General features: G+C 40.8%; 1 protein-coding gene across 6 annotated transcripts in view; it reads right to left on the bottom strand.

The window, feature by feature from the left end:
• The window catches only part of KALRN (kalirin RhoGEF kinase), a 662,170-nt gene that overhangs the window by 246,761 nt on the left and 401,518 nt on the right, over positions 1–13,891 (bottom strand). For all 6 annotated transcript variants that reach the window (XM_081301760.1, XM_081301761.1, XM_081301757.1 and 3 more), the window contains exons 19-22: positions 12,894–13,008; positions 9,404–9,519; positions 8,735–8,857; positions 1,199–1,381 (exon numbers count right to left, since the gene is read on the bottom strand). In XM_081301760.1, coding sequence (XP_081157886.1) covers positions 1,199–1,381; positions 8,735–8,857; positions 9,404–9,519; positions 12,894–13,008 — 537 coding nt within the window. The remainder of the gene's footprint in view (positions 1–1,198; positions 1,382–8,734; positions 8,858–9,403; positions 9,520–12,893; positions 13,009–13,891) is intronic.

Genomic DNA, 13,891 nt, shown 5'->3' with positions numbered 1-13,891 from the left:
GATCACAGAGGTCATCTTGGAGAAGCTTTAGAAAAATCACTCACCCGAGGTCAGGGAGGTAGTAAAGCAGAAAAACAGAAAGATATCATGGAGAGGATGAAAAGATGGGGAATCCTACAAACACCTGCCCACAAGCACTCTTCTTCATAGGGTAATTGTTCTTTTCAAATAAAAAAGATATAAAATGTTCAGTTCAAAGGTTTACTATCAATATCCATAGCAATAGACATTATTTATCTATGTCCCAGAAGCCTTTGTTCCTGATTAAATCTAAACATACATACGGAGTCATAAATTAGTCCAAGATTGGTTCTTCACCAGCAAAATAATGTGAAATAGAAACACATAAAGACAAAAAAACATGTTTCATTTGTCAAGGGAAAATAATCAAACTATTTTTTATTTAAACAAGCAATTTCCCTTGGAAATAAAAAGCTAAGTGGTTGAACAATGACTGAACTTTCTAATTACCCATCCCTACTTATTTCAACCATCATTTGGTATTTATGCATGATGGAACTCTCTAGAAGAAATTCAGATTAGAGCCTGGGGGAGATGTTAACTGCTTCAACTCATAGTGGTTTGACCATTTCCCTCTCTAGGCTGCTCTGCTTCAGAGCATGAGCCTATTTAAAGATTTACGAATTAGAAATCCTAGGATTAAACTGCTAGGCTGTATTTATCTCTTAATTCATAGGGTACTGACCCCTATTATAAAGAATATATTAAAAGTCAGTCTTCCTTTGCTTCATGGCAAATAGTACCATTTTTCAGTTGAAATGTCAAACAGCCTTTGTACAAATTGTACCCCTTATTCTTGAAAGAGTGCTATTATACATACTAGGGGCCCAAATAATTTGCTGATTAACATAATTGAGTAAGAGATGATACCAATCAGGCCAAAATAAAGGGGTTAGTCCTCAAGTCAACAGTTAAGTCTACACAGAGAAAAACTCTGCTCCATAGCAATGGGTCCTGCTCTTGGCCAGCCAATTTTGCATTATATGGAACACTATCCACAGGGCTAGAGGTGAATGGATTAGCAAGATCCTTCCCCTTTCACTCAAAAAACACACAAGACAAGTGTCCCAGGGCTCAGAAGGACTCTCTGGAAATGCTCTTTACCTCTGTGATGATGAGAAGAGTGGTGTTGAGGGGGAGAATGGGGACGCCCGCGTAGGCAACACCCTCTACCCACCTCTGTGTTGACTCCTAGGGCTTTCTCCAGGGAGTACCGGTACTTCCCCATCCTCAAGGAGAAATCTCTGTAGTGCTTGTCTACGGTGGTCACCCATTTCCTTATCTCCGTGGCATGAATGTGGCCCTTTTCCACGAAGCTATCGGCCAACTGAATCAGAAGCTTCACCTTCTCCTTGGTTTGCTGCCCCAAAAGATGGTCTTGTTACTGGATTACATTATTCTTGTGTCCTTCACCCCAAGTCCCCTTCTCTCCACAGCAGCCATAGGTTCCTCACAGCCTGATGGCTCTGTCACTCACTAGCTGGGAGAGGTTGAGCAAGCTGCTTAAACTCTCTGTGCCCTTTGGTTCTTGCACTCACACAATGGGAATCATAATAATACCTGCATCGAAGGGTTGCTGCAAACATTAAATAAGCTGATAATGCAGACTGCTTAGAACAGGGCCTAGAGTATAGTAGGCATTCACAGTAACCATAGAAAGAACCCAATAAGCTATAAATGCTAGCCATTATTATTACCGTCAATGTAAGGTAGTGGGCTTTACAGGTCTATAGAGTATGTTATCAGTGCATCTGAGATTCATGTGACTCTTAAAGCATCCTATAAAGTACGTAGAGGAAGGATCTCTTTGAGTTACAGAGGGAAAAAACCTGAGGTTTCGTTTTAAAGGCTGGTCAAAATTCATATCCTTAGTAAGCAACAGCACCTGTTTGTCTCTGTTCCTTTGTTCTTGGTTCTCTCCTTTCCCTGTACAGGCCTGAGGTAGGATGTAAAATATCATGTCAGTTGGCACATGCTAAGAGCCAAAGAAATCCAACCCAAGACCTAAGGGAAAATGTTATCCCCTTTACTATAAGGATCTTGTCTTTATTTTCCATTAAAGAGAGGGAGGGAGAAAAAGGGTTTAAAAAGTATCTGTTAGAGGGCTAATGAGGTAAAACTCTGACATGTACTGGGTTAATTTCATTTCTAGTAAGAATTTGTTCAGCGTCTACTCTGTCTATAGCCTTATGCAGATAGCTATGGGGCCAGGCTTGGGGGGAAAACAAAAGAAGAAAAAAAGATGTTCATTCCCCACCAAACAGACTATAATCACTGGAGGGGACAAGGTTTTCACAAAGAATAGTTAAATCTATTACTCAAAGCATCATGTAATTGAATGTCAAAATTAGAAGTAAAAAACCACAAGGATTTTTAATTGGGGAAAAATAAAGGTAGAGTGGCATGGAAAGGTGGCAGAGGTCTCATGGGAAGGTGAGGTTCAAATTAGATAAGATATGGAAATAGAAGGCTTATTAAGATATAAACATTTGCATGTCTTTTAAGTTTCAATTTTGAAAGACTACAATCTTCAGGGAAACTTGAAAATTTTAAGGGAAAGAAAGGAGGGTTTAAATTATATTCTTAGAAGAAAAAAGTCTTTTGGGTTGGAGGAAAATAGGGTCCAAAATTTTGATCATGCTATAATATAGATACTTGAGGGAAACTGAGGCAAGAAGTCACTGGAGTAGCAATAGAAAAGGCTCTATTCACTTTCTAACCCTCCTACTCCCTCCTTTTCAGGCTCATTCACAGTCATTCCTATGGGAGACTGACTCTCCCAAGAAATCCTAGAAGGACCAGCAGAGTGCTCTGTCTGCCACGTGGCCAGGGAGACTGGGGTGCTGGCTCTCCACTGGCTCTTCTAACACACCAAGCGGCTCCTATCTCAAGACAGTGGGCTGGAAGTCAAGGGCGAAAGTGCTTTGGCGTGGAGGAGAGGAGGTGGGTGTGAAGATAGGAGAAACAGCCCTCAGCCATAAAAGGTGAAGAGTAATTGCAACAGGAATTGATTAAGAAAAGAAATCTGGTATCCTAAGGACTTCTATAATATATTATTGCATTTAGGTATTTTTTTTTCATGAAAAGAGTGGGGTTTTTTTTGTTTGCTATTTACTTAATCAGAGCTTAACATTTGCTGTTATATCAAGAAATCTGTTTTATGTAAAATTCTAAACACACATATTCTCTGCTCTTGGTAAGGTGATTTCACTCATGAGATGGGGTTTTGCAGCCAGTAGGTGGCTGCAGCTCTACCAAGGCAGCTCTGTCAGGGGAAACTGCATCCTGAAGCATCAAAACATCAATCAGGAGAGTGGCTTGTGGCCAAGAATATTCCAGATACTCTAGGAGCCTGGGGAGCAAATAGTGAATTAAGCAGTGTGGACAAGCTCTAACCCAGGGCCCAGCTATTGAGGTAGTGGCCCATCTCCACTGTTCTCCAAGACCCTAAACTGCAACCTGGTGAATGTCACATGCCCCTCCCTGTGGTGAGGGCTTCTACTCACCTTCCACTCATTGTAATGTCCCTCTTTCATCTCCTTTCCTCCCCAAAAGACACAAGGCCCTTCCCCTTGTCCCCATAGTACCACATAGAGGTGCCTGTATTTTAGTATATGTCATGGAGAGTTATTTAGGTCTCCCTCACTAGACGATGAACTCCTAAAAGGTGAGTATTATATCATATTTGTTTATCTATCTCCAGTGTCCAGAAAAGAGCAGGCACGCCATAAATGTTGAATGGTGGAACTGGTGAATGAAGGTGCAAAGCTTGGGTGTGGAGGTCAGTAGAGCTAGAACCAGCAAGAGCTGTGGGTCTCCAGTGGGAAGAATTAATTGTCAGCTTTGGCCCACTGAGACACCATTGTGGCCATGACCTCATAGAGTAGAGTCTGAAGTGATGGCAATGGTGACTGCAGTAGCACCACATGACCTGCCACATTCTTGTGTATAGCTGGTAAGAGGCAAAAACTTATCCCATGAAGGCGGCCCATCAGTATGAGGCCAGTAATTTCTGAGGTGTCCTAGCCTGAAAGTTTTGTCTAAATAAAAAAAGTAGCGAATGCTGGACCAATTTGAGGTTATCTTTCTGGGGATTTGAATTGCAGAGACAGGATTTGGGTGGCGAGTTGAAGGAGTAGAAATGCAGAAGGGAGATGGGGGAGGAAAAGGGAAGCTGAATCCTCATATTGGTGGACACTGCAGAAATCCCTGATCCTCTGCTCCAGGGAGAAGACCAGACAATGTGGCTGCTCAAGTTGGTCTTGGTCTGAGGTGACATCCTAGTTGTCATCTCCAGAGGTGAGACAATGGCACATTTCTTGTTCTTCCAATGGGGCTGTGATTCAGCTTTTTCTGATGTCCTGGGAGGTCCAGCCACATAATATCTTCTTTCTTCCTACACACAACCATACACTATCTTCCCCCCATAACAAGCAAATTTGAAACTCAAATCTTTCCACCAAAGATAGTAACTTTTATATGGATTGGTGAGGTTGAACTGTAGCAGTTGTTAAAGAATAGGTTCAGAATTATGAACAAGATCTGTGGACAAATGGGGAACTATAATTCATCTGACCAGGAAATCCAGAACTGTCCCCTAATGTATGTTCTGCCCTTTCCACTTTGAATTCTATGTTATCTGCTGAGAAAGACCAAGGTTTTAAAAGAGAAGTTTAGCACTTCTATTTGTCCTTTCTCCCTCCCTTTTTAAAATTTTCTTTGACCAATTAATACTTCACCATCTTTCTCTCTAATTAGTGAGCCTTACTCTGAATAACATTTTTAAAGTTCTTTTGTTTTGGGCACATTTTACAAGTCTTTAAGGTTTAATTTCCTTGATATTAGTCCTATTATCTCATCCTAATCTTCCATATTTGCCTTTCATTACTGGGATTCCTTATATTTACTGTTTGTATATTTCTCGTAGATATGGGCTTAGTAATAATCTCTTTGTGCAGGTAAACAGGTTTCTTGAAATAGATCTTCATATTCATTCCACAGGAGATCATCTGGCATTATAGATGAAAAGCTAAACCCTTCCAGATTTCCCATCACATATGAGCTAAAGCCCTCTAAGGCTCTCAGAAACGGAACCATGCCCATCTTTTATCTGAACTAAATATTTAGATTCTACTTTTCTCAGTCTAACATATATATCTGTCTGAAACTCTCCAGTGTTCCCTATCCTTGCTTGCTGAATTCCAAGAAGACATAATTTAGTTCAGCGAAGACTCTAGTCACTTTTATTACTGATTTATTCTCTTGTGTTAAAAAGAATTAAGTCCAGTTTCTCTCATGTCTTCTTTCATTTCAGAGATAAAACTACCAGTCTAAAATATGTTTTCTCAACATTATTGGTTACTAGCAACAAAACTAAAATGGGTACTACTTTACACCCTCTAAAATGGCTCTATCAAAAAGACAAACAATAGCTTTGTGTTGGTGAACATGTAGAGATATTGGAACCCAGACATTGCTGGTGAGAGTATAAAATAGAATGGCAACCTTGGAAAACAATTTGGCAGTTTCTCAAAGTTAAATATAGAGGCACCATAGAACCTATTCATTCCATACCCCGGTATACACAGAAGAGAACTGAAAACCTATGTTCCCAGCAAAACTTGTACATGAATGTTCATGGCAACATTATTTGTAATAACCCCAAACTAGATATAAGGAAAACATTCATCTGATGAATGGTAAATATAATGTGATGTATTCAAACAATGGAATATCATTCAGCCATAAAAATGAGGGAAGTCATAAAAACGAATAATAAGTGCTAAAACATGGATGAATCCTGAAAACAATATGCTAAGGAAAAGAAGCTAGATACAAATGATCACGTATTTTGATTATGTGATTCCATTACATGATATGTACACAACAGGCAAATCTATAGAGATAGAAAGTAGACTAGGAGTTGTCTAAGGAGAGGGGTTAATGGGGAGTGACTGTTAATTGGTATGGGCTTTCTTTCTGGGATGATGAAAATGTTCTGGAACTAAACAGTAGCAATTGTTGTACAACTTTGTGAGTACACTAAAAAATCAATGAGATGTGATTAAAAAAAACAAGAGAATCTAAAAACAAGTTTTGCTTTTAGAAGAAACAGAGTTGTAAATGTCAAGATAATTAACCTTTTCTATCACTGTGTGCCGTGAACCCTTAGAGTTTTGAAACCCACAATAGGAAATATCTTTTGTATTCTTCCAATTGGATAGTCTAGGTATGACACCATCCTATGAAATTTCATTTTCCTTTTATACTCACCCAAACTCTATCTCATTTTTATTCTTATATTTCTGGGGTTTAATATAGAAGTACCTTTTAATAATCAGTGTTTCTTTTACTTGATCTCTTTTTGAAATTCGATATAATAACCCAATATAAACTGTTGCCCTGTTCATATTAACTCTCTTGTGATTCAAAGTCAATCCAGTTTCCATTTTAAATTAATTTCATTGGTTATACAGATGAAAACCAATGATGACTAGTGAAAAGAGGTTTGCCCCAAGGAAACTAGACTGAGGTGGGACAGGGGGCTATTGCCTTTTTTTCAGAAGCTCATCAGCTGAATTTGTTATCCTGTAGAGACTGATACAAATAACCCTGAGATCTGGAACATGATAGACGGAAAAATGATACCTTAGAAATAGAGATATTTAAGCTGGGAGGAAGACAGAACCTATAGAGCCAAAGTAGAAAAATCATTTTAAAGATCAGTTTGGGAGATGGTGTTGAAATTGACCCAGACTTCCTTTTTCCCTTATATTCATGCAAGTTTGTGGCCTCTCTTCGATGTTATAAGATATAGCTTAGGTTACCTGGGGGGAATACAGCATGAACAAAGTGTCCTTCAGGAGCTTGCTGGCTTACAGAGGAGATACCATTTCACAGGCTATTGGAGAACAGACAGCCCAGGTCAGGAGCCAAAAGGTTTTATAGACAAGGGCTATAGGGTAGGAAGGGCCAGGTCACACCCTGGCACATAGGCAGGATCACAGAGGAGATGGCACAGTACCAGAAAGATGCTCTCCTTTTACAAAGCACAAACTAGAAGGAAGGGGAGGACAGTCTAGGTAGAGAAATGATATGAAAAATATACGAAGGCAAACAAGTATATAATGTATATCTCCAAGGGTGAGGAAATACACTCATTCAGGTGGAGCACAAAACTTGCGTAAAGGAATAATTGAAGATAATACTGGGGAGGTGGAGGGGCATAGTTGTAGAAGCTATGGGGCTTTAGGTGGAAGCACTGGAAAACCATTAAAGTTCTTGAACTGGGTGGTAATGTGACCAGTGACCTTTTCAAGATACGAAGAACAGTCTAGATTAAAAGGCAGAAAAGGCCACATGTATAGAACTCATTTAGGAAGCTGGGACACATTAGGGTGGTAACAGTAAATAGAAAAGAGGAGGAAGTTATGAAGCAGGTGGAAAAGAAAGGATGAACTAAATTGACTGGATAGTTCTCCACATTTTCACATTGGTTACAGACAGATTCTGATCCTAAAGAAGCTCCGGGTTATCTGCTGCAGTCCCTCCTCTGCAGGTAGGAACATCAATGGGGCTGATACTACTCAGCCTGTTAATGGTTCATTATTGGTACCATCTGGAGAGGAGAAGTTAGACCCAAACCCCATTACTCATTTTATTAACTCCCATTTTCATTTGGATCTGAACAAGGTTCTGTGTATCTACTACCTCCTTTGTGCTATTTGCTTTAGCCGATATTGAAATGAGTCTGTTATCTGAACTCACAGTTCATTGCATTAGGCAAAATGACCCCAAAAACCACAGTAATGCAAGGTACAGCACCCTAATATTGAATGTTCATAGTGTAGGATTTATAATTCACTTTTGAATTATCATCATAATAATCACTTAGCCTCAGGAATGAGGCTAAGGTCTTAGTTTGTTACACAAAACTGGAAGAACATGTACGGTAGTGACAGAGGGGATCTAAGTAGGTTAGAGCACTAATAGGTTCTCCTCCTTGGCGCCCCCAAAGCAGCTCTCACCTGGGAAGAGCAACTGCCAAAGTGTGGAATTGATGCCAAGAAAGGGTCCTATGTGGCAAGGAGCCCTGGTAAGAAATGGGGACACTACAAATAGGGAGCTGGGACAGATCAGATTTTTATTCAAACCCAAGTGTTGTCAGATCAAATGCTAGCTGTGAAAGCAGACAAAAATCATATTTCCCTCCATTATAGTACTCCCTCAGTGTGTATAGGGATGTGAGCACATGTGCATATCTTGTTCTCCCCTCCCAACTCATTAGCAGGTTTGAGTCCGGATGGAAATAATGAAACTTAATTTACAACCCACCCACAGTCACTGGCCCTTCCCATAAGATAGACTTCCCAAGCTATTCAAATTTTAAGAATATGTGGATATGTGTAAATACGCACAGGTGTGTGCACATTTTAGCATGAATATACACTTTTACCTTATTTGGTCTGAAAGAATATTAACGGATCCCAGAATATGGACCAAAGAGAAACTTTGGAAGCAGTGTACAGCAACTGACTTCCCACCTACAGCTGCTCTACCCAGCAGCTGCAGTTCTTCTGATATTCAGATTTCAAAGGCGAAAACATGCTTTCCTAAACATGCTTCCAGAGGCTAGGCTTGTTTCCATCATGTGAAGCTGGCCAGAATGGGGGGTGCTAGGTGGACTTGGGGAGGGGTTTGGGATGTTTCCTACCTTGGCAGGCACCCTGAATTCTCCATATTCTTTCAGCAGCTCCTGAGTTTCCTCTGTGGTCTCTCCAGTGGAGGTATGTGTTGAGAGGTAATATTCACCCGTTTCTTGGATCCAGTCCAGTGCCTGTGGGGGGAAACAACCCACCTAGTCCCTCAGAAGGCAGCTATTGGAAGGAAAACATGCTATACTGCAAGGAAGGTTCTTGGTTTGAGCCAACATGCTGGACCCAAGGACTGTTGATGTGATAGGTATGTAGCTCTGAAGGTGTTTTTATTTTTATTTTATTATTTATTTATTTATTTATTTATTTATTTATTTATTTATTTATTTATTTTTAATAAATAAGTTCTCCCCTCATGTGGAATATCCCACCATTAAAGCATTAGATTGGGAACTCTCCTAGCCAGGCCCAGTGTCATCCATGAGCAAGGAGCATGGTGAGTTCCTTGGTATCCCTTCACATCTGCTGGAGCCAAACCCAGAACAGAGTGCTTGTTTAAATTTGAATGACTGACAAATGCAACCTGTTCTCTTTCATCTCTTCACTCCCACCTCCTGTCTTCACTCTGCCTGTGGCTGTGCCCTTTTCTGGACTGTCCCAAGCTTTGGTTTTTGGGGCCTCTATACTCCTCACAACTGAGACAAAACCAGGGAAAGCTCTGGACATACCTGCTTAGCACTGCGCTCAAATACCACATATTGCTGGCACTGGTCTAACCGACGTTTCTTCAAGGTCCAGAAGTGTAGAACACGATTCTCCCTCTGTAAGAGCTCACTCAAGATGGCTGTGGGAAGAAGAAGTGAGCACTGGTCATGGGAACGGCTGACCAAATCTCCAACCAACTCAGTCCCACTGCTCAGGCACCAGGTGACTGTGACTTTCAAGCATCCCCATAGGACTGACTAATCCAGCATCAGAATCAAGGGAGAAAAATCTTGGAACACAGAATTCCCCAGAAGCGAACAAGATCATGGAGACTAGGGCAAAAGCCTGTTATTGAGGGTTCCATCCATCTACTAGGGAATGAAGGCTATGCCATCAGCAATTTACAAGTGACCGTGATTCTCTTCATACCAAAGTTAGTCCTTGGTTGTAACAGACCTTGTGAGGAAGCAGTCCCTAAAAGAGCAACTAACTCAGTTGGCCCTGGAGCCTAATGAACATGGATGGATGTTGCCCGGGCATTCCTGAGGCGTTACTAGGAGAAGGGCAGGAGATGAATAGTGCAGAGAGGGATGAGTTGAGGTATGAACAGCTCACATCATGGGCCACCTTCTCTGTACTATATAGGAGTTGTACCCACAGCACTTTAACAGTAGAGGCAAGGTCATAAAGCTTCCAAACAGAGGGTATAGGGAAGCTACATTGTCCTGTCTCTAGGTACAAGCTTCCATGTTGTTTGGGTCTGATCATAAGAAAGCTGAAAGCTCTTAACTCTAATGATGATAAACAAGAGGATATGTACAAGTCATGAAGTACCACAAGGGGTCAGTCCTTTTCCTTCCTATTTCTCCTTTTAGCAGTAACTGGCTACAAAGATTGATTTCCTTAAGTGGTTTAAATGGTATGTTCTACGCTTGAAGCAACCAAATTTATTTTGTATCATTTCTGCCTCTTGATTCCTGCTAATTATATTAGATATTAAAAAATACATAACAACAATAATAATATGAATAATTAACATTTAATAATCACTCATTATATGGCAGACACATGTTTTTACAATACCCTATGATAAATGTGCTTTTACAAATAAGAAAACTGAGGCTCAGAGAGGATAGGTAACTTGCTCAGATTCACTAAGATAGGAAGGGGTTGAGCTCAGATTTGGTCCAAGTGTGTTTGCCTTCAGAGCCCTGTGCCCTTTGCCACCCTGGTCTCCATGTTATAAAGCACACATTGCTGTGCTTTACCAACGTGGTACAACCCAAGCTGTGGTGTTTATACTTAATGTTTTTGTTGATTTTGTTTACTTTTAATATCCTTGGAGGGTTTGGCTTTAAGAATAGCTCCCATAAGCTGAGACCTTTCACAGGTCCTAATCATTCTCCATTCCCTACAGCTGTCTATGCCTTCATCACTTAGCTTCTTAGTTCTTTGCCAGAGAGGTGAAGTATATACTTCCTCACTCCCTCACTGACCTCTGGTTCGGGTATGTGACTTACTTTGGCAAATAGGTTGTTAACAGATATGACACTAGCAGGAACTTGAAAATGTGCTTGCTTAAAATCACTTCTGGGTAACTTCTGGCCTTCGACCCCACGTCTCAGCATGAACAGACAAGAATCTTACCGATAGTTAAGGAGCCACGCCAGCTGGCCTGAAGCACAGTTAGTTGTATTGCCAAGCATGGCCATCCTAGCTAATCCCAGTTATTTGAACAATAAATGTTCACAGTTGTGCAACTCTGAATTTTGGTGTTGTTATGCAGCAATCTTTGCTCCCATAGGTAAACCTAAAATATATAGCAATGGATTTGGGTCCAGGCAGCAGGTGAAAAGGAAACAGATACAGAAGGAATTCCAGGTCCCTGCTCACATGAGAGCTTCCAGTGGGGGAAAGATAGAGTGAGAACCTGCCTCCTTTAGCCTTTACGTGCACCAGTCAGGCTCTGCTCACTGCAGCCTCCCTCTGTGATGGCTGAGAGAATCAACCCAAGTCAGGCAAAACCCCTAAAGGGTTTCAAGTTTCATCCCCCCCCCCGCCCCCCCCCCCGCCCTTTTTGAGAGCTTTCATAATGGCTTCAACCTTTCCTTGGCCCAAGATGATGTAGGCATCCTGGCTCCCTCTGGGTGCTTGGCCCTTATCTGCATACACAAGTGTAGGTGGGGGGTGTGGGCTCTCAGCAGCAGCTGGCCTCACCCAAGCTGCCATCTGCATTTGGAAGTCAGAACATATGCTCTGAAATGTGCTTTAAGGAGAGGTTGACATGATGTCAGCCACCCACAGGGTCCCTCAATCAAAAACAGAATAACATAGCTGGAAAAGGAACTGTGTGTCCCTCCTCTCTGTAGGGAACTTTGGTTCCTAAGTTTAATTCTTTTCAATGGCTTTTGATCTTCCCAGCTCTTGAGCTCTCTGAGCAGGGCAGAAAGCCCTATCTAAAGCAGGTCACACATCCCTATTCTGATCATGGTGTCTTCAAGCTTATCACACTCCTCACTCCAAGTCAGCTTGAATTCCCTACCCACCTCCATCCAGGGTTGTATTTGTCTGCTTTTATAAGTGGACATGTATTAAACTTGTCATCTACTCAAAGGCTAATTTGTGCATGGCTAGAGTAATAATTTAAGGTAGTAACAGATAATAACTTGAGCTTAATATGACCAGATAATAAGCAATTTTTAAAGGTTATATAATTTTTTTCATATAATCACGGACTTTATAGAATTCAGAGAGATATTAAAATTATCTAGAATAGTAGTTATATAAATTTGACTTGCACACAAACCAGTGGTGGATGAGATAAGTCGTGCCAAAATGCAGGTTCTGACTCTGTAGGTTTGGTTGGGGCCTGAGATTCATACAGTTATATCAATGCTGTTAGTCTGGGACCACATTTTTCAGTAGCAAGAGCCTAGACATTCTCCCCACTTTAAATAAGAAAACTAAAGTTTTAAAGTTTAGGCAATAAATGACAACTCTACAGTTAGATCTTGGTTTTATGATTCCCAGTTCTTGCCTCATTGCCAGGGGTTAAGATACCCAGTCTTGTGCTATTCAATGTGTCAGCACAAGTCACATATGACTATTTATATTTAAATTAATTAATATTAAATAAAATTAAAATATTAGTTCCTCAGTTGCATTAGCCATATCTCAAGTGCTCAATAGGCACATGTGACTAGTGGCTACCATATTGTACATTTCCATTATTTCAGAAAATTCTACTAGGCAGTACAGCCCGAGCTTTAAGATACTATTTAAAAGTCTGGGGAAAATTTGTCCTCATTTTTCCATTCAGAATCTTGATGCATATTAAGAAGCTGACCATGAATCACCAGTGCCCACACCATCCCACATCAGATTTTTTTCTTCTCTAAGAATCAGGAAATTTGAAATAGCATGAAGACTAGGTCCACAGCACAGTGTAGGGAAGGGCTGGCCTCTTGTCCATGCTAGTGAAGTAACTTGAGGCCTGGTAGGCCTCTCACTGACCTTTCACTTGCTGCTCAGGTCCTCGAGTGTGGCTAGCAACACTGGGCATGCTGACGTTGTTCCTGTGGATGTACTTGAGAAATACTTCAGCGTTCCGCCGTGCCAGGGTGCAGGCCTGAGAGAGACATAGGTGTGAGGTGCTCCTGTCCCCAGCAACTGTCTGGTGTTCTAGCCACCAGAGAGGGGTGCCCTCCTTCCACTTTTTAGAAAGCTTGAGGGCTTGATAGTCATGAGGATGCTGGAGGAGTCCTGTGGAAGCACAGCTCTAGAGGTCACTTCTGGTTCATGGATGGACCAATTCCAATTTAATAGGCTTGTGCTCTGAGCTTTCCTTTTATCTGTGCCTGTCCTCTTTCCATTTAAGATAAAAATCAGAAATCAATAAAATCCCTTGACTACCTGTAGGTTGATCTGGCATTACTAACATTCACTCCCAGGCTGGTTTTCCTTTTCCACTAGAATACATCTTATGATGACCACTGGTGAAAGTCCAGGCAACATAAGCCCTCTTTAACATTTGTTTGATTCAGACTTGGGGATTTTTTTTTTTTTTGTAAACACGCTTATTAACTCTACATTCTAAATCTAAATGGAAATTGTTACCTGCATTTTTCAAATTCATATGTCTATCCATCCCTTACCTAAAATCACCAATAAACTTTCTATTATTGGAAAACACTGATCTCTGTAACAGAATAAGAACCATTATGACTTTAAGAGCCTTTAAGACTCAAGTCAGTTGTGGGGGCAGAGAGGACAGGTCACATTCTCCTTGTTATACGGATAGACAAGACTGAAGCCCAGAAAGGGCACAGGCAGATCTAGAATTTAGGTCTACTGACAGAGTATTTCTAGTTTCTCAAGCTTATATAGTTCTGGATTTCTCTGAAAAGAAGTTTTAACTCTCCTGTTTATAAAAGTAACAGGCTAGTATTCTAATCTTTAATCTACAAGTTTCCAGAATTAAATTATCTCTAGACCAAATTGTTAAGTTTTAA

This window comes from Spermophilus citellus (assembly GCF_964194105.1).
Source record: "Spermophilus citellus genome assembly, chromosome: 7".
In the NCBI taxonomy this organism is placed as follows: Eukaryota; Metazoa; Chordata; class Mammalia; order Rodentia; family Sciuridae; genus Spermophilus; species Spermophilus citellus.
The sequence above is the reverse complement of the archived record's forward strand: the minus strand, read 5'-3'. Positions and strand labels throughout refer to the sequence as shown.